General features: G+C 36.9%; 1 protein-coding gene across 3 annotated transcripts in view; it reads left to right on the top strand.

Moving 5' to 3' along the window:
* The window catches only part of CRPPA (CDP-L-ribitol pyrophosphorylase A), a 321,101-nt gene that overhangs the window by 152,231 nt on the left and 146,588 nt on the right, over positions 1-22,282 (top strand). For all 3 annotated transcript variants that reach the window (XM_019443506.2, XM_019443507.2, XM_019443508.2), the window contains exons 7-8: positions 19,863-19,955; positions 20,944-21,036. In XM_019443506.2, the coding sequence (XP_019299051.2) occupies positions 19,863-19,955; positions 20,944-21,036 (186 nt within the window). The remainder of the gene's footprint in view (positions 1-19,862; positions 19,956-20,943; positions 21,037-22,282) is intronic.

Here is a 22,282-nt window from a genome sequence, read left to right as displayed (position 1 = left end):
AATGGCTTGCTAAGCTATCCAGAGAGTACCCGATGATGGTTTTGAGTTACTTTCTTTGGGCTCTTTCCCCCCCCCCCCCCCCCCCCCCGCTTTCTTCTGCACAGTGTCTTAAATGGTGGGGGTCTTTATAGATCCTGGCAGTTTGTCTCTACCCACTGACAATTGGTTTTGTGGTAGATATTATCTACAGATTTTTGGTTTTGAAGTCTTTCTTGTACTGTTTTTATGGAGAGATCAACAGACACTTGAAGACTAAAAGAACTATCTTTCCAGAATCCTCTTCCCCTTTATTTATGTGTACTTGCCTAGTATTTGTAATTTTAAGCACTTGAATTTTTCTCTGATTTTCAAGTATCTAATTGATCTATAAATATACATGGCATTTTTGGAACTTTAAAAAATTAGTCTTGACTTGAAGTTAAGGATTTCATAATGATTTTATAAAGCCAAGAAGTACATGGATGTTCGAAAGAAAGAAGAACCACTGTTTATCAAACATCTCTTAACTTTAATATACTCCTTTAAGGACAATATATTGGATTTTTTAACACTAGGAGTTAATGTAGAACTTAGAAAAATGAACTTTGTGTGTGCTGTGAACTTAGAGAATCTTGGTTTATCTTGGAAAGAGATGTCATCCATAGCTGCAAAATCTGTCCTGGTTTCTAAATTTACCTAAAAACTCTTAAACCAAAGAAGGAAGTAACGAAATGTTTTCTCTCAAACGGCAGCAACACTAACAATTAGAGTGTTTTCTATGTGCCAGAGGGACTATGCTATATACCTTAATCCTCTAAAATAATCCTACAACTTCCCCCTCAGTTTACAAATAGAAATAGGAAAACTGTGGTTTAATGATTTGCCTGCGATTACATAAGTAATGAGTGTAGGTGCTAATTGATTCATGGTGACTTTACTAAATATTCCTTTAAGAAAAGGTAAAGTAAAAGAAAATTAAAAAACAATAACAACAGATGTTTAATAGGGTTTATACCTAAAGTCAGGATGAAGGTCCCCTTGGGAAAAGAATTACAGTAAAACTTTGGTTTGTGAGCATAATTTGTTCTGGAAACATGCTTGTAACCCAAAGTACTTGTATATCAAAGCAAAATTTCCCCCTAAAAAATAATGGAAACCCAGATAATTCGTTCCAATACCCAAAAATATTCATATAAAAATGATTGCTGTAATATAACACAAAATAATAAAGAAAATACAAAATATAAAGAAAGCTAAATTAACTTGCACTTTCCTTTGAAAACCCTCGTGGCTGTTGTGAGGGAGACAAGAGAGAGGAGAGTTAGTGTGTAGGATGACTTTCACTATCATTAACTGAATCACGGCTATTAGCTCAGTGGAATCTTTTAATTTTTTTGCAACTTTAATAACAAGGAACCTATCTAATAAAATAGAATGAAGCAAAGCATTCCTAAGCTTAGTGTTAAATGGAAAAGCAAAGGACTGTAGATGCTTTGAAGTGACAAAAAATACACTAGTGCCAGTGGTGGGCACCTTCCAACATTCTGAAAAAAACACTGATTTCTGCCAAACATTGTGGCCTGAGACCCAGCATCCTAGCATGGGAGACAATCACCCACAATTGTGCAGTGAGAGAGAGACGTAGAGCTAGAGAGAGAAGAACCATTGGCTCACTTGTAGTCATTTGACATTTGGCATCATGTACTAATATTACAAGACATTGCTTGTTTATCAAGTTAAAATTTATTAGAGGGGCGCCTGGGTGGCTCAGTCGGTTAACCATCTGACTTCGGCTCAGGTCATGATCTCACGGTCCGTGAGTTCGAGCCCCGCGTCGGGCTCTGTGCTGACAGCTCAGAGCCTGGAGCCTGCTTCAGATTCTGTGTCTCCCTCTCTCTGACCCTCCCCTGTTCATGCTCTGTCTCTCTCTGTCTCAAAAATAAATAAACATTAAAAAAATTAAAAAAAAAATAAAATAAAATAAAATTTATTAGAAATGTCTCCTTGCGTTGCAGAACACTCATAGCACAAGTTACTCATAATCCAAGGTTTTACTGTACTTAGTTTTGTAATGTCTTTCTCCATCATATGGGCAAATTTACCTTGTGTCATTTTTCAGCTCATAACTTAAGACAAACACAAAATGTCACCCTTTCTGACATTTTTACCTCTCAGAGCTTTTGTCTTACTTTGAAAAGAATATCTAAAAACACTGAAGTCACCACGGTTGAAATCCAGGCACCTGCTGGGCAGATAGGTGTGGGTATGGAGCTGCTCAGTACACAATAGGAGGATTGTCTTGTTGGCATGAAAAGAAAAAGTGTTTCTCATTGAAACTCAAGGAAGAGATTGGGTATTCTTGTTGTCATTATCTGTGCTAGATTTTGAAACATACCTTAGGGTGTGAACTGAATATCTACACTCCAGTGATGAACACACCATATCCATGAAGGAAGTTGGTTAAAAAAAAAAATAAGAAACTAAGTAAGGGACACCCTTCCCACTTTTCATACACATGAACATTTCACTCAGACTTGAATTTCAAGGCTTTATTATTAGGCTTGTTACATTCCTTCCTTGATTTCTTAAGGAGTTTGAGGTATTTCATGCGCCACAATAACTTTGGAGATAGAGCTCTCTCAAGGTACAGGAGACAGTGATGGAAGAGTCTGCTCTCATTTCTTGCTAACTTAATAGCTTATGCTATATGCTGGGCTGAGTAGTTAGGGATTTGTGAGGAGGAAGATGTGATCATTCTTCACTAGTTCCTTAATTTCCTAATTTACTTGCCAAATAATACTTGCCTATCAAGATTTAGTCACTGGATATATGGAGTTGAACTAAACAAGTATGGTTCCTTCAGGGGTTATCTGGAACATACTCCCAGTTGGGGATGACACAGTAAATGAATACAAAACCATGTTGAGTTACAAATGGCGATGACTATTCTAAGCCAAAAGTAAAGTATGCTAATGCAAGAGAGCCCTGGAAAATGATTTAAATTGCGGAAGGAAGGCACGTAGGACATTTAATTACACCGAAACGAGTAATCAGGAATTAGCTATTTAAGGAGAAATCCAGGAGAAAAGAGCACATGCAAGGCATTCAAAGAGCATTGTTGAGTGGACTGAATTGAGACGTGTGGTGGAAGGTACCGGTGTGGGGACACTGTGTGAAGGTGACTAACACCACCACCGCTGCTGCTGCTACTGTTACTAATAATTTGTCCTAAGAGGAAAACGAACTGATAGAAAAGTTGAGCTGGAAGTAGCATAAACCAGTTATATCTATAAAGAGATTATGTTGACTATTGGTTCTTAAAGTAAAAATCTATGGAAGACGCATAGTATTTAATGTTTTCTTATGTCACGTGTACTCCTAAAAGCACAGGTCTTTTCAGCCCATTTTTCACTCATATAATAGAAGAAACAAAGTTCTTAAATAATGCTTATTTTGTATTTTGAACAAACAGGGACTCTAGGAGATTTTCACGTATTTGCTTATCAACGCCTTCCTGTTTCCTGGAGCCTTTAATTTAATTATCATTTTGTGTAACCACCAGTGATGGGCAGGATATAACTGAAGCATGTTTGTTTTCTTGGGTGTATAGCAAGCTTTGGTTTTGTGGAGGCTGTCTGAGATACCTAGTTCATTTTGCCTGCTGTCCTCAAGTTTGTTTCCAGTGAGTGTATGGATCTGTTCCTTTTCTTACAGACCTAACTAGATCCAGTGTATGACATACTAGTTAAACAAAACATCACAAATAGCAAATGAAATAAGAGCAGATAGGAAACAGAACAAATTAAGCCATTGCAGCACTGTTAGGCCCATGCAAAGTGGGGTTATTTTATGCTTATTTTGACACATAGCATAATATTTTAGCTTAAAGATAAAAGATTGGTTCATTTTTTGAAGCTGACTGCAGTGAAGTACAGTGAAATAATATTGTAAACACTACAATGGGACCTCTGAACAATACCAGCATAATTGCTTCACTTAGAGTATGTGGTTTTAGTGTGTATATAGGACTACAGAAACTAGCTGAAGACCATCCAATTAAATTCTTTTAGTTTGTTTGGGTTGTTGGCCAGATTTCCTGATCAGTTTTCCAGAGGTAAAAAAGAAAAAAAAAATTCAAAATTATTGGACCACCTAGTTGCTTGGGATGGTATTAATTATATTCATGCTGTATTTAGTAAAATTAACAGTTTACAATTATAACTACTTGTCATAGTTTTAGGATGATTATTAATGAGGGGTTAAGTACAATCCTCCTCACATACCACTTTGTTTACTTTATATACATATCTTCATTTTTTGTATCCGTCTATGCTTTTGAGTTGCAGGGACATAATGAAATATTACTCTTTCTCAAGGAACCAGATGGTTAATTTGGAACAATGCTTTCTGCATCCTTGCCCGCTTAGGAATGAGGTCATTCTTCACAAATTCTAGACAACTGTTAGGCTGAGTTCAAAACAAACCAAAAGAATACCCAACATTTAGCTTTGGGCATATATTTGTAAAGATCAGGACTTCTAATTCAGGAAATTAATTAATTTTACACACATACCTGGTGAGTATGTTTAGGAGGGGAGTCTTCATAAAAGCTGAAAAAAATGCTGTATGGAGTGTATGTTAGTTTCCATCCTTCATCAGTTGATTTTGGTGAATTCACTAGTTATCTTAATGCTATTTAAAGTGTGGTATCATTTTAGAGCTTATTTATTGTGATTTCGTTTCATTTTATTGACTTTCTTTGGTTCCAAATAGATCATACATGTTCTAAAAATACAATTTTATATTTTTAATTATTGTGTTTCCCCTAATGATTTGAGAGATACGTTCCATTTCAATTATTTGCATGCATTATAATTCTATTTTGTAACACCATAAAGGCGTTTATATATTGTTCTCGTGACTTGTGCTACATAATGGCTCTAGGGTTTTTGTTTTTCCAGGGAAACTGAACAAAATATATCCATTTGAGCTTGTGGTCATAATAAATTATCCATGGCATCTTGTTTCCAAAGCCTAGAAGTACTTACCTGCTTAAATTAAAGTCTCTTTTTCTCTTGCATTGATATCACATACTTTGAATGACTGTTCACTGCTTGTGAGTCCAAGTCTCTACCGCTTGACCAGTTATTTGATCTCTTTTGCAGTCTATATCGAACTTTTCACTTATCTCTATGGTAGTCCAAAATGTTGTCTTGCTCATGCCTTGAAATTATGTAGTTTTCTCTCTTTTTTACTCAGCATTGTGTTTAATTATATGCCATCCCTGCTTGTCACTTGCAGATTTCATTTGGGGCTCAGTTTAATATTACTCATTTCATGAAGTTGTCTTCATTTTTCCAGTTCTTGGGCTTCCTAAACTACTTAACAGCAGTGGTGTTATTATGCATGGTCTGCTTTATATTGTTATTTGTTCTTACATCTATCTCTTTGACCATATCTTTTATCACTGATCCTTGCACAAGACTGTATACACAGTGAGAGCTAGATATATAGTTGCGGTTAATGGTGATAGGATGATGAACAAGCAAGCTTATGGAAAACCTCTCCATCTGGACATGAGCCAAATATATTTTTGGAGATAAAGAGGTGGCCGCCAGGCATCCATCAATCACGGGAATCGCTGAGAGGAGTTTAGAACACAAAGTACGCCCAAAAAGCTCTAATTGATTTCCCAGCCAGAAGACAACTATTTTTACAAAATGAGGGAAAGGAAGGGCAAAGAGCAGATGTTGCAAAGATGAGATGAACTGGAGTCAGCTAGAGTGATGAGGTTGAAATTGGTGTCCAGCAGCCTCTGTCAGGAAAGGAGAAGGAGGGAGTGATGAAGAAATGAGCTTTGCAGAGGGGGAATTGAAGTGGGGTGAATAAATAGATCCATAAGCAACACTTTTAAGGTTTGTTATTGAGAATGTGTAATATGATTCTGATGCTACATCAAGATATGAATCTATCTTTCTTCATTATCTGGACATATACAGCTTAAAAAATATCCTGAAGTAAACACGTGTTCACACACTTTTGAATTAAGTCACATGAGCATGTTTTAGTTACTTTTGCTTAAAATGTAAATTATCTTTAATATTAAATTTTTCAATGTAGCTATGCTTTTGCCTTCCGTGTGTGTGTGTGTGTGTGTGTGTGTGTGTGTGTGTGTATGTGTGTTTTTTTCTTTTTTTTTAAATTCTGGAGGTTGACCTGTGTGTGCATCATAGAATATTTGACAGCATCCCTGTCCTCTGTCCACTAGGTGCCACTAGTAGTTTCCTATCCCACATGTGACAACTGAAAATGTCTCCTGATATTGCTGACTTTCCTCTGAGGACAAGGTTGCCTAAAGTTAAGAACTGCTAATACAACCTGTTATGTTTCATGAATGCTCAAATTTTACAGTGGGTTGGGAGTAAAGCCATATATGTATTTGTAATTTCCAGGGAATGCATAGCTAAACGTAATAAACTATAGTCTTTGGTATACTATTTAAATCATTTCTAATACTGATTAGGAACTTTTTGTTCGTGTTGATTCTAATTAAATCAATGACATTTTGACTAGAATATAACTTGTATATACTTTATTAGTGTATACTTATATAGAAAACGAGCTCTAATTATACTTCTGTAACACTTCTGGCAATGTCTCTGTACTTAGAAAAAGTTAAAATTTTGTAAAAGTAATTAGATGATGCTATAAATCTGGTAAGAAATTGGATAAAACAGTTGAAATAATTCTTCAATTTTACTCATGTATATTTGCTATAGTGTGATAGATTTAATCAAGATACAGGTAATGTTTTTTTAAGTTTATTTATTTATTTTTAAAGAGAGAACACACACACACACACACGTGGGGGAGGGGTACATAGAGAGGGAGAGACAGAATTCCAAGTAGGCTCTGTGCTGACAGAACCCATGGGGGCTCCAATTCACAAACCATGAGATCTTGATCTGAGTTGAAATCAAGAATCAGGCCCTTAACCGACTGAGCCATCAGGTGCCCCAAGATATGGGTAATTTATTTTAGATGACACAGAAAGGCAGTGGCTTCAGTAGAGTCAAAGCTAAGTGATCTTCTGATTGCTAGATGGAGGCACACTCTTAAGTAAAAATGAGAGTAGGCTTTTAGATTAAATGATATTCAAATTATCTAACCTCTTTTTGCCTCAGAGTGTGATCCATGAACCAGTTAAGGCAACATCAGCTGGAAGCTTGTTAGAAATGGAGATTCTTAAACCCCACTACGCATCTAATGGCATAAAAATCTGTATTTTTAATAAATTGGAGAAATACAAGTCTAAAGTTGATTTCATCTTCCCAATATGATTTAAGCTCCATAAGGACAGAAACTTTGTGTAGTTCATTGCTATGATCTTAATGTACAATCTAGGGTCTGGCTCAGAGCCCTCAATAAATACTGGTTGAGTGAATGAAATGTAAATCCATCAGTGGATAGGCTACTCTATTCTTGTTTGTTAAATATTTTATTAAGCAGAAGATTTGTTGATGTCAGCATTCCAATACTCACCTTCCAAATATTTTATGCATTACTAGGAAGAAGAAAGAGGTCAAATGACTGTACATACTTTAAAATTTTTTTTTATATTTGTTTATTTTTGAGAGAGACTGCACTCAAGCAGAGGAGGGGCGGAGAGAGAGAAGGAGACACAGAATCTGAAGCAGGCTCCAGGCTCTGAGCTGTCAGCATAGAGCCTGACATGGGGCCCGAACTCACGACCCCCAAGTTCATGATCTGAGCTGAAGTCGGACATTCAACTGACTGAGCTCCCTAGGTGCCCCCACTGTACATACTTTTTAACATATTTTTTTATCATTTATAAAATTACAAAATGGGTAATACTTACAGGATATACCTGCCGAAAAATAGTTAGGAGCTAAAGCCAATAATTTCTCATTTACTACAAAGTTGTCTATTAGTTACACATAGTATAATTTTTTTTTAAGTTTGTTTATTTTAAGAGAGACAGAGACAGTGTGAGTGGGTGAGAGGGAGAGGGAGAGAGAGAATCTCAAGCAGGCTCCCAGCTGCCAGCGCAGAGCCGAATGTGGGGCTTGAGCTCATGAAACCCTGAGATCATGACCTGACCTGAAGCCAAGAGTCAGACATTTAACCGACTGAGCCACCCAGGCACCCCTAGTTGTATGTAGTATAACATTATGTAGTAAAACTCAATGGGAAGAAAAACTTGAGCAGATGTGTATTTGATAGCTTTCTCTTCTTTATAGACACAGTATCCAGCTTTGGATATGTAATTTGATAAAACGGGAGCCTTTCTCTTTAACAAATGGTGCTGGGAGAGCTGGACAGCAACTTGCAGAAGAATGAAACTAGATTACTTTCTCACACCATTCACAAAAATAAACTCAAAATGGATAAAGGACCTGAATGTGAGACAGGAAACCATCAAAACCCTAGAGGAGAAAGCAGGAAAAGACCTCTCTGACCTCAGCTGCAGCAATTTCTTACTTGACACATCCCCAACGGCAAGGGAATTAAAAGCAAAAATGAACTACTGGGACCTCATGAAGATAAAAAGCTGCTGCACTGCAAAGGAAACAACCAACAAAACTAAAAGGCAACCAATGGAATGGGAAAAGATATTTGCAAATGACATATCGGACAAAGGGCTAGTATCCAAAATCTATAAAGAGCTCACCAAACTCCACACCCAAAAAACAAATAACCCAGTGAAGAAATGGGCAGAAAACATGAATAGACACTTCTCTAAAGAAGACATCCGGATGGCCAACAGGCACATGAAAAGATGCTCAACGTCGCTCCTCATCAGGGAAATACAAATCAAAACCACACTCAGATATCACTTCACGCCAGTCAGAATGGCCAAAATGAACAAATGAGGAGACTATAGATGCTGAAGAGGATGTGGAGAAACGGGAACCCTCTTGCACTGTTGGTAGGAATGCAAATTGGTGCAGCCACTCTGGAAAACAGAGTGGAGGTTCCTCAAAAAATTAAAAATAGACCTACCCTATGACCCAGCAATAGCACTGCTAGGAATTTACCCAAGGGATACAGGAGTACTGGTGCATAGGGGCACTTGTACCCCAATGTTTATAGCAGCACTCTCAACAATAGCCAAATAGTGGAAAAAGCCTAAATGTCCATCAACTGATGAATGGATAAAGAAATTGTGGTTTATATACACAATGGAGTACTACGTGGCAATGAGAAAGAACGAAATATGGCCCTTTGTAGCAACGTGGATGGAACTGGAGAGTGTTACGCTAAGTGAAATAAGCCATACAGAGAAAGACAGATACCATATGGTTTCACTCTTATGTGGATCCTGAGAAACTTAACAGAAGACCATGGGGGAGGGGAAGGAAAAAAAAAAGAGGTTAGAGTGGGAGAGAGCCAAAGCATAAGAGACTCTTAAAAAGTGAGAACAAACTGAGGGTTGATGGGGAGTGGGAGGGATGGGAGGGTAGGTGATGGGTATTGAAGAGGGCATCTTTTCGGATGAGCACTGGGTATTGTATGGAAACCAATTGGACAATAAATTTCATAAAAAAAAAATGGGAGCCTTGAATTTGTTGTGATAGTGCTCAGGTTTGTTGAGATGAGGGTCTGTATATTCTGTCCTTCAATCTTTGTAGTTTTGAATCAGAACAGTAATGGCCTTTGAAGAGTATTTTAATAGAGGGGATGTATAATGGTAGACTTTTATTAAGGGAGTGTTACCACGATAATTCCTTCTGCTACCATCACCAACTACTCAGCACATGTTGAATGCAGTGGTTCAGAATTACTTGACTCTTTTCCAGGATAAAATCTAAGAACCTGCATCGGAGGACCTTTCTTAGATACTTAGTTTGCTGTGCAGGACCCAGAAAAATGATCTAAGTTAGGAGATTGTGTGTGGCAACAATTAAACTTCTTAGTACTCAAATCATTTTCTCCAGATGAAGCCTTTCTTTTGGGTTGACTTTGGAATCTATAGTATCATTTTCTCTGAAGAAAGGCCTTGTGACTTTCATGATAAGGTAATAGTCACTTGGAGTAAACTGATACCCAGTGTATTGTGGATGTTAAGTAAATGGGCCTGGAAATCCAGTAGATCTTAGTCTGAGTACTACTCTGTACTGGTTTTATGATCTCAGGTTATTTAAATAGGCTTCTGTGCCTCAGTTTTCTTAATGTAAGGATCATGATAATATATGCACAGGTGTACTTGGTGACTTCAGTAAGATAATTGCTCAAAGTATTTAGTGTAGATTCTTACAAATGGTAACACTTTAAATGTAAAGCATAAAATGTCAAGGGGTAATGGAGGTGTGGTGATGTGTTAAAGTGCTCTTTAAATATGTAAGTTAAATCAGGAGTGGAATAATCATAGCAAACATTTAATAAAGCACTAGGTGCAGGGGTAGTTATTAATGCTTTAAATATATGCCAGCAAACGAAGATGAATGACGTGACAACACTCATGCTAGACTTGAGATTTTCTAGAACAGTGATTAGTGGGGAAAGTCCATGGACTCAGGAACAGAGGCACTCACTGTCCATTGTATTATGTAGCATTGCAAATGGATCTTACGGCTAATGTTAGACTCCAGTCTTTGCATAGTGTGGCTTTTAAGCTGCATAATTAAGGGAGTACCAGCCCTTCCCCTGGTGTGATAAAGTACTGGGGTCCAACACCATTGTGGCATTGTAGAATCATGGTTCTAGTGCTATCCTGCCTGCCCTGCACTTAAGGCTAACAGAAGGTCAAGACTCTCTTTGGTATATCTAACAGGCTAGAGTTTGAGGCTTATGGTCGCAGCTTGTGAAGTACAAGGAGTCTAGTATGATGTACCAGCTCACTGTTCATGTTGGGAGGTCCATAGCGTATGTAACATGGGAGAACGGTAACCTGGATGATTTATCACCTCAAAGGTGCATTAAGATTTATTGGTTTATAGCTCTGGCCAATAGCTTTTTTTTTCTCTGAAGCTTTCCAGGAACCCCAACCATAGGGGAGAAGTTCTGGAAAAGTTAAACCTTAACTCTCATATATTAATTTAATCAACTTTCTTATCAATTCAATGAACGAAGTGTTTATTTTACTGACGATTCATCTGAGCCATGAAGCTTAAATAATTTACCCAAAGTCATACGGAAAGCCAGTGGCACAGCTAGATTTACAGGCAGGGATCTTGGCTCCAGAGGCCATGCTGTTAACTACAAAAACGGGCTTTAAAGCTGATTCTTAAAAAAATAAAAAATAGTAAATGCTCAGTGGACAAAACCTCCACAAAAGAATAAAATAACCATGAAGTAAAGTTGAATTGGCAGTTGAAAATTAGAAAATAATAAATCCTTAATAAAGCAGTTACTGAGGTGAAGATTACTAAATATGAAGGAGAGGCTCTGGGCTGTTAACCTCTGACTGAAGGTCCAGACACAGCACTCACAGACCAGAGGCGACTCCACTGATAAACACAGTGACGGATGAACTGAGGGCCCAGTCACAGCCTTCATTTGGCAGCAGTCATAGTTACAGAAGATGCCTTTCAAAAATGAGGATTTGCAGTATACAAAGACACTTTTTCCTAAGCTTTATTGAGGTATAATTGATGAATAAAAATTATTTTTACATATATAAAATTATATCTATTGATGATAAGATGCACATATGCACCATGGTCACCATGTTTAATTAACATATCCATTATTTTACATAATTACCACTTTGTTGTATGTTTTTTTGTTTGTTTTTTTCTTAAGGTCTACCCTCTTAGTAAATTGTTTCAAGTGTATAATACGATACTGTTAATTACGGTCACTGTGCTGTACATTAGATCTCTGACTTATTCATCTTGTAGACCTGAAACTTTGTACCCTTACACCAGTATCTCCCCACTCCCCCCACCCCCTCCATAGCCCTTGGCAAACACAAGACTTTTAATTGTAAGTATTGTCTACAGAGTGAAAAAGTGCATCTTGCTCTGATTTCTTGTTTATGCCCACATGAGTACCATGTTTGAACGGGAGGGAGGTGAGAATTTAATGGAATCAGATTCAGACATGATCCAGCCAACATGTTCTGTAAAAAGAGGGTTGGCTTTTCAGAAACACATTTTTGAACCTCTGACTCATGGGACTTGAACCAAAGTCTTTGAGCCTTAGTTAATCCTTAACTCTTCCTGAGATGGAAAACATTTTTTGACAAAGCATCTCCCTTCCTAATAGCCATGCTTTAAATAGTATTTTTAGTATGCAGATGGTTGCATTTAGTTAATGGTAAATCTTTTCTAAATTCTTATTTGTCAGGATGTAAGGAAAGTACTTCATGGTTTTTTGTTTTGTTTTTTTGGTATACCTCTTTAATTTTACTGAACATAATGGAAGGTTGTTTTAAATTTTGTTTAAATGTTCTTTGAACCAAAATATTTACAGAACAAGGAGTTCTTCTAGCCAGGAGATTGTTGCGTTTGTTGTGTTTGAGTGTGGAAACATTAGGAATGACAGCATAAGATGATACTGTAGAGCATTTTCATAAACAACTTAATAGCATTGTCTAATGTGGTCTTTGTTTATTAAAGGTGTCCAAGACTCCTTTGCTATATTTAGGTAAATCTAAGGTTTTTTGTTTTTTTGTTTTTTTTTTACTCAAGTATGGAAAATACTTTCTGGTTGGGAAAAGGAGTGTGACAAAAAAAAAAAAAAAAAAGAAAAGAAAAAGAAAAAAGACACTTAACTAGAAACAGTTCTTAAAAATGTCACTTTCAGGAAGGAATAAGTGGCAGTGTTGTTTTGCTTTGTTTTAAAAGTATTTAAAAAATGCTACTATTTAATGCTTTCTGTAAGAATATTGTGTGTCCATTTCTTAGTTTGTAGGCCCTAGTTAATGAATGACTATCTTTTAATTAGAATTTTAATTTACTAAATAATAGTAGAACAAATATATTTTAATAATAACAATAATTAACATTGGCTGGGTACTATGCTTCCCGTATACCTATATCCTGTATTTGAGCAGCTTATATTGTATTTATTAACTGTTAATAATTAAGAAATAAAAACTTTAATAAGGAAACAAGTATATATTGAAATCATTATCAGCTAAAACCCTCACAGGCAAGAATGAACCCAGTATTTGTGGCAATAGTAGAAAATGGCCTTAGAGTTTAAGAATACCTGTGTTGATGAGAAGAGTTGATAAGTCAAGTTGGATGGTTAATAACATTTGAATAGCGGGGTGCCTGGGTGACTCGGTTAAGCATCAGACTTAGGTTCAGGTCATGATCTCAGGGCTCGTGAGGTTGAACCCCACGTTGGGTTCTGTGCTGACAGCTCAGAGCCTGGAGTCTGCTTCAGATGCTGTGTCTCCCTCTCTCTCTCTGCCCCACCTCCACGCTCTCTCTCTCTCTCACACTGTCTCTCTGTCTCTCTCTCAAAAATAAACATTACAAAAGACAATAGTTGAATATAATTAGATTATGGAGTACTTTAAAGACAATTTCACAATTGGAAATTCAATCTAAACACATACATGTTGGGGGCGCCTGGGTGGCTCAGTCGGTTAAGCGGCCGACTTCGGCTCAGGTCATGATCTCGCAGTCTGTGAGTTCGAGCCCCGCGTCGGGCTCTGTGCTGACAGCTCAGAGCCTGGAGCCTGTTTCAGATTCTGTGTCTCCCTCTCTCTGACCCTCCCCCATTCATGCTCTGTCTCTCTCTGTCTCAAAAATAAATAAACGTTAAAAAAAAATAAACACATACATGTTCTATATATAACTATATGTTCTTAAATATTCTGAATCGAAAAAATGAAACTCAGTTTTAGGAATATTAATCTTCAAATACTCTTGACACTTAGTGAATAATTTTTTTTTTTTTTTTAAAGAATGTATGATGCGTAAGTGCTATAGACTGAATGTGTTCTCTTTCAGAATTTATATTTTGAAATCCTAACCTCAGTGTGGTGGTATTAAGAGGTGAGGCTTGTGGGAGATGATTAGGTCATGAGGATGGGGACTTCATGAAGGGGTCAGTTGTCTTACAAAAGAGACTCCTGAGAGCTCCCTTGCTTTTGCTATCATGTGATGATGCAGTAGAAAGACTGTTGTTTTTGAACCACAAAGGGGTCTCTTATCAGTGAATCTACCTGCACCTTCATCTGGTTTGTCATGTCTTCCAAACCCCACCCCTGGATCTATAAGACACTGTGAAAGGGCAAATGGTGATTATCCAAAAAATTCTTAAATTTTTAAAAAAAAATTTTTTTAACGTTTATTTATTTTTGAGACAGAGAGAGACAGAGCATGAACAGGGGAGGGGCAGAGAGAGAGGGAGACACAGAATCTCAAACGGGCTCCAGGCTCTGAGCTGTCAGCACAGAGTCTGACGCGGGATTCGAACTCATGGACTGTGAGATCATGACCTGAGCCGAAGTCGGACGCTTAACCGACCAAGCCACCCAGGCGCCCCGAAAATTCTTAAATTTTAATTGAGGGAGAAACCGATGGATGTGCTGAAATGAAGGTCAGGGAAAAGTCAGAGAAAACCTTTTAAATCTTTGTACTACAGCAGCAGAGGCAGGGAAATTTTTCAGTGCCTACTGATTCTTAACTCTACAACTTGTGAGAAAAAATAATTAGGGAACTCTGCAATTCATATCAAAAAATCATACTCCATGCAAATCAGATTTTAAAAATATGAAAGAAACCCCACAGCTCACTCCTTAAAATGTTATCATACATTTTCTTTGGTACAATTCAGTAAAAATTTGTATTCAAGGGGCACTTGGATGGCTCACTAGGTTACACATCTGACTCTTGATTTCAGCTCAGGTCATGATCTCACAATTCCTGAGTTTGGGCCCCACATTGGTCTCTGCACTAACAGTGTGGAACCTGGTCAGCATTCTCTCTTTCCCCTCTCTCTCTGCCCCTATGCCACTTGGATTCTGTCTCAAAATAAATAAACATAAAAAGATTAAAAAAATGAATTCACAAAGGTTAAAGACAAACTTCAAAGATGGGATGCCAAAAGATGAATACAGTTATTAACTATCAGAGGAAACAAAATTCAGACTAAAGCAGCACTGTTTTAGAACTGCTTAACAGATCAGAGCGGCACCTGAGTGGCTCAGTTGGTTGGCAGTCCAACTTTGCCTCAGGTCATGATCTTGGGGTCCGTGGGGTTGAGCCCTGTGTGGGGCTCTGTACTAACACATCAGAGACTAGACCCTGCTTCAGTTTCTGTGTCTCCCTCTCTTTTTGCCCCTCCCCCGCTCATGCTCTGTGTCTGTCTGTCTCTCTCTCTCTCTCTCTCTCTCTCTCTCAAAGAATCAATATTAAAACAAAAATAATGGATTAAAAATAGACTACAGCTGATGTCAGATTATTATGATAGTGGGAAACTTGAAATAATTAGAGTGTGTTCTAAGTAAAAGATAACTAAAAGAGAATAGATGTGAATGATGATAAAGGCATTCAGCATAGGATAATGCTTCTTGGGGAAGCTTGAAGAGAATTTTCTTGAAATGACTAACTGATGCTGTAAGACCTAACAGGCATACTTGGGAAAAACTGAGGTATAAAAATTGACAATTAAACACATGTTGATTCTGATTAGGATTTTGAATTTCCTCATAAAGAATTCTTCACATAGGGACCTAGGTGTAAGAAAATAAAATCAAAAGTTAAAGGAAAAAAGGATACTCTGCCTGACCTCTTGCGTCTCCACAATATTCACTATCCAAATAAAAGGAAACAGTGTCTGTGAACTTCAGAGGGAATGCATATAGAATCCAAGAATGGGACCACCAGCCAAATTTTCAGTCAAAAAACAATAGGAGGAAAACCAAATATAATGTCTACTGTATTTCGTATTAGAACTACTGATGTTGAATCTACCCGGTGACATAATGAATGGAGAGTAGGTGACTGACAGATGGATTATAAGCTTTAGGATAAATATATAATTCTTGGAGATGGTGGAACAGTGACTACAAATCTGTGAGAGAAGAGCGAACCCAACTTTGATTCCCGGGTAATAGGTTCTTTGAACGTAAAAGCAAAACTCAAGGAACATAAAGATGTTGAGGCTTTTGTAAAAAAAAAAAAAAAAAAAAAAAAAAAAAAAAGGAAAACCAACTAAAGAAACTACTTGCAGATAAAGTTTATCAAATAAAGAAGGGAATTAAAATGAAGAGCTTAAAAATGGAGAAATTTTGTTTAAAAGGTCAATGATTTGGGGGGCACCTGAGTGGCTCACTCATTTGGGCCTCTGACTTTGGCTCAGGTCATGATCTCACGGTTTGTGGGTTCGAGCTCCACTGTCAGGCTCTGTGCTGCCAGCCCGGAGCCTGCTTCAGATTCTGTGTCTCCCTCTCTGCCCCTCCCTCACTTGCACTCTGTGTCTCAAAAATAAATAAATATTAAACAAAATTTAAAAAGTCAATGCTTTTGAGTGTAGATAAGTCTAGGTTGTGGGTTTTATGGTGTTAGAATAGGATGTGAATTTAATCTTATTAAATGGGTAAAAATCACATGATTACCAGAACTAGGCTGTAGGTGGAAGCTAAAATGTGCTATTTCTTTCATAGAAGGAGGACAGCTAATGCCGACAAATAAAATGCATTGCCATTAAAAATCCAGTATTTTAATCCTATCCATACTACCTCTTCCTAACGTTTAGAAGTTTAGGGCTCTGAAAGTGAAAAATTACCTGAGATTTAGCAGCATTTGCTTCAGTTTTACTCTACTGAATTTTCTTTCCTAACGAGCTAAAAAAAGACCTTTGTGTTATCTGATTTGAGTGCCATATTGCTTTTGTTTCTTCATCCTTTTGTCCTACAATCTTACTGCATATATTAATAGAATTAATAAAGTATTGTTGGAATGATATTTAGCTAATGTTCAGGGTAATTGTTACTAGGTAGTGGTATTTTTGGATCTTTTTTTTTTTTTTTTTTTTTTTTTTTACCTTTTTCAAGTAGTTGGTTTTAAGAACAATACACCATTTTTCTTGAAACAAGACTTTTTTTAAACTATTTTTTTTTTTTTAAATTTATATCAGAGTTAGTTAGCATATAGTGCCACAATGATTTCAGGGGTAGATTTCCTTAATGCCACTTACCCATTTAGCCCATCCCCCCCTCCCACAACCCTTTCAGTAATCCTCTGTTTGTTCTCCATATTTAAGAGTCTCTTATGTTTTGTCCCCCTCCCTGTCTTGAAACTGTTTTACATTTAAAATACCTATATATCAAGTATTTGCTGGTGGGAAGAACATTCGTGTTTCTGTGCACAAGGACCCCATATCCTTTCCTTAAGAATTTTATCCATTTCAGTACTTCAAAAGTTAAATCAGTCTCTCGTGTTCTCATCCTAGACCTCATTTATGTATATGCAAAAGAAAATTTTAAATGAAATCATTTTGTAAAATTCACATTTCACATTTGTTGAAGTTACTATCTCATGATGTGATTGTTTTATTTCATATCTGTTAAGTCAAACTTGGCAGGATCTAAGGAATTTTATAGTACTTGTATGCAGACATTCACACTAATATCTTTTTTTTTTAAATCATTTTTTTAACGTTTATTTTTGAGACAGAGGCAGAGCGTGAACAGGGGAGGGTCAGAGAGAGAGGGAGACACAGAATCCGAAACAGGCTCCAGGCTCTGAGCTGTCAGCATAGAGCCCAATGCGGGGCTCGAACTCACGGACCGTGAGATCATGACCTGAGCCGAAGTCGGATGCTTAACCGACTGAGCCACCCAGGCGCCCCTGTTCACACTAATATCTTAAATACTGGCATAAGACCTTAACTCTGTGGTCAGAGGAAAGACTATTTGTTAACAGCAGTAGCATTAAGGAGAATATAGCATTGCACTGATGGTCTACATTGCAATTCCTACAGGGGAATGCTGTTAACCACTAGGTGCTGTTCTAGTTGAGGTAAATTAAAGATGTTGATGTTGGGAAGCACTTAATTTGTTTAGGGACCATGGGCAAAAAAAAGAGACGTTGTCTTTACTCCTCTGGAATGTCAAGCGGATCTGCCCCAGGGAGAGAGAGGAGGCTACCTTTATTTTTTGGAATATGCACAAATATACTCCAGGAAGAGACATCCCTATCTTTGCAAATCTGCCTGTTGTGCAGACATCTTTGAAAAGTCCATCTGGAGTGCGTTAGCTATTAATGTCTTTGAAAATGTTTGGGTATATAAGACATCCCTGGAAAATTATCTCCTTGTGATATCTAGAAGATGTGATTCCTTGAACAAACTTAATGTTGCACAGTGAAAGCCAATAATTTCTTCTCTGTTTAACTATCAGTATATGGCTGGTGCAAATGGAACTATTTTGTTAATTTTTTTAATGTTGTCTCGAACTTGGTACTCAATAAGAATTTTAAAATGAAAGAAAAGTCTTGAAATTTGCAAGCCAATTAATTCGTAGCAGTGCTAAGACTTCAAAACATTTACTTCCCCTTCTCTAAAATTCTGTCAAAGTTACATAGAACTAAGATGAATCCTACTTACTATGTAATGTTTTTGGAAGTACACGGTTTAATGTTTTACTAAGGGACTGGCCTACTGTTTTAGAATCATAAATTGTAAAGCATTGTAAATGTAATGCCAGTATTAACCATTGAAATGTGGCTTTCTGGGGAATTAAAATAACATACATAAAAGGCCTCTTGTTTAATAATTAAGTTTTTGTTCTTATTGATATTAGAGGGAAACAATGGAAGTTAATTAGAATATTGAGTTTATGGAATAAAAGTCTCATTAGGAGAATTTTTGTATTATATGTGCTATTCTAAATCTAGTCTGGGACCACCTCTATTAATAATCTCTTCATCTCTTGTTTTATTATCATTGTCCTAGTTCAAGTCTTATTTCTCTCTCAGATTATTATAATAATTTTTTAAATATAATTTATTGTCAAGTTACCTAACATACAGTGTATACAGGGTGCTCTTGGCTTCAGGATAGATTGCCATGATTCATTGCTTACATACAACACCCAGTGCTCATCCCAACGAGTGTCCTCCTCAGTGCCTGTCACCCACTTCCCCTCTCCCCCACCCCATCAACCCTCAGTTTGTTCTCTGTATTTAAGAGTCTCTTATGGTTTGTTTTGTTTAAAACTATTTTTCCCACCATGGTCTTCTGTTAAGTTTCACAAATTCTTATCAGTGAAAACATACAATATCTGTCTTTCTCTGACTGACTTACTTCACTTAGCATAATACCGTCCAATTCCATCCATGTGGCTGCAAATGGCAAGATTTCATTCTTTCTCATTGCCAAGTAGTATTGCATTGTGTATATGTAGGTATGTGTTTCAGCTTTTTTATCCATTTATCAATTGATGGACATTTGGGCTCTTTCCATACTTTGGCTATTGATAGTGCTGTGTCCACCATGTTGACTCCTCCCTCACTAATAATTTCTTAATGCTTTTCCTGCTTCTAGTCATTCCAGGTTTGGCAGAATCTATCTAACTGTAGAATTTAACATGTTTGCAGAATCATCCAACAACTCCCATCTAACCAACCATTTGATTATAATCCAGAATTTTCTGATTTGTATAAGAAAAAAACAGGTACTGCCTATCCCTGCATATATCCTGTACCTTTACTTATTTGAAACTATTTCCTTTATCTGTATCTCTGTTCACCAAAATAATATGCATCAGTCATGGCGTAGTTCAGATGTCTTTTTCTTGGAAGCTTCATAAACTTTAGCCTGAATTATTTTGACTTTTATGGTCTTTGGCTTTTTGTGTCTATTGAAATTTTATGCTCATTTGTGACATTAGTTTAGGTTCTGATTTGGTCTATCTAGTTTATAAACTGCTCTTTCTTAATTATTTATTCTCCTAGCATGTAAAAGTCACGTCTCGACTTCCGTGTCACACTGGCAGAGATCTTGATCAAATCATGTCAGAGCAGTGCTACAGTTACGTTTGCGTGAATGTAAGTAGTGACCTTAAATGGTTCAAAGCCTTTGATGATCTGTGTAAATGTAATGTGCAAGATAATTATTTCTTGATTTTTAATTCTTTGAATTTAAGTTTTTGTGATGAGCTGTGTTATTCAGTATATATTTGGAAGTTGTATTTTTTAATTTTTGAAATAAAAAAAATATTTTCTCACAAGTTAATTCCCATAATGAGAAGAAGGTGATATTTCTGTAGATGCCATTTTCAGTTATTTGGTATGAAGCAGATAAGATGACGCAGGTTTGAATTAATGAAGAATTCAAATTTTAATAGATATGACCGTATGGGTATCCTTGAAAGTTGTTCAAAAAATTTTCAAATTTGGGGCACCTGGGTGGCTCAGTCGGTTAAGCGTCCGACTTCAGCTCAGGTCACGATCTCGCGGTCCGTGGGTTCGGGCCCCGCGTCAGGCTCTGGGCTGATGGCTCAGAGCCTGGAGCCTGCTTCCGATTCTGTGTCTCCCTCTCTCTCTGCCCCTCCCCTGTTCATGCTCTGTCTCTCTCTGTCTCAAAAATAAATAAACGTTAAAAAAAAAAAAATTTAAATAAAAAAAAAAAATTTTCAAATTTTCAAAAAGTGAAAATTAAGCTTGATAAATATTTTGGATGTGTATGTAAAAGCTCCATATTTTTTCCTTCATTAACTTTTTTTAATTTTTTTTTAAATTTTTTTTTTAATGTTTATTTATTTTTGAGACAGAGAGAGACAGAGCATGAATGGGGGAGGGTCAGAGAGAGGGAGACACAGAATCTGAAACAGGCTCTAGGCTCCAAGCGGTCAGCACAGAGCCCGACGCGGTGCTCGGACTCACGGACTGGCGAGATAGTGACCGGAGCTGAAGTCAGCCACTTAACTGACTGAACCACCCAGGCGCCCCTCCTTCATTAACTTTTAATTCTTGAATTAACTTTTAAATCGTTTAAGAACTTCTTTTCACTTCCTTTTATTTTCTGGTCTTTCAGGTTATGACCTCTGATTTTGAGGAAATCCGGAAGTTAGTGGATATGCTGGAAGAGAGTAATCTTTCCATTTTATATCCTGTTGTTGTTATTTCAGTAAGTGATTTAATTCAGATTTAACTCCTCATCCTTAGGCTTCCTTCCTTGGGATTAAGTTTTTCTTTTTAACAAAATTTCATCCAATTGACGAAATTTACCCAAACCCAGAAGAAACTCCTTTTACGGATTCCCGAGGTTTCTCTCTTGTTATGACTTCTATGACTTTGTTCCCTTATTACTGTAGTTATTTGTTTGAATTGACAAGTTTAGGCAAAAAATTAATCTAGCAACCAGTTTTATTTCTTTTTCTTCATTAAATTGCAAAGTATACTGCTGAATTCACTAGCTGTTTGGAGAGTATGAAAGAGCTTATTAGCATGTTAGCAAAATACCATTGGAGAAAAAATACCGAGGTTAAAAAAAAAAAAGAGGGAAAATAGCATGTGGAAGTAAATTGTCTCTTAGGTTGTATCATCTTCTCTGTCACTTGGACAGCAAAGTAGAAGGAGAAACAGATGAAAGAGAATTCCTTGGAGGTGGCCCATGAAAATTTTGGGAAGGTCTTTCCTGTGAAAGACTACAAGTACATGTTTAATACAGCGTTTTTTTGATTGGTCTATTAAACTGTACAAAAGAGGGAGATCTCAACACAACCAGGAAGGAATAAAATCAGAGACTAGCTGAGTAGAGTGTAGTCTGTGATATTTTACTGTGGGAAGGGGTTCTAAATGTGACATTCTCCAATCATTTGCTTAACAATTGCCAAGTTTCTAATCTTGGGCCCATCCCAATAGTGTGGGAATTTAGAATGTAGTTCATGGTAGGTAAGATCATTAATACAAAAAGAAAATTTGTAATACAAATGAATTTAACTCTAGCATGGCAAATACATCCAAATTAGCAACTGGGGAAGACTGGTTTTACTGTCCTATTGTATGTGGGCCTATATTCTAATGGTAAGTTCCATGGATCCTGCTGATTATGGAAAATCAAGTTCCACAAGTGACTGATTTTAACAGAAGTATCAGTGCCTTCCATTGGGGGGTGTTGTGGGAAACATGAAATTTACTTAATGCTGGAAGGCTCTAAGGCTCTGTAGGGTACAGTTAGGTTAAAAGTCCTATGTATAGCCCTCTATTCCTCCCTTTGTGTTAAGTTACTTAGAAATCTCCTTCTCTCCATGTCCCCAAATAATACTCTAAAGTGTATACAGCATTATGAAGGGAGCAAATGGCTTTAAACTCGGAATTTCTCAGTTCCTTGGTCACCTTGGTTAAGTTTCCTGACATTTGCTTTCCTCATT

Source organism: Panthera pardus, unplaced genomic scaffold (assembly GCF_024362965.1).
Source record: "Panthera pardus isolate Hobbes unplaced genomic scaffold, ASM2436296v1 HiC_scaffold_8, whole genome shotgun sequence".
NCBI classification, from domain to species: Eukaryota; Metazoa; Chordata; class Mammalia; order Carnivora; family Felidae; genus Panthera; species Panthera pardus.
This window is presented reverse-complemented; position numbering and strand designations above follow the sequence as displayed.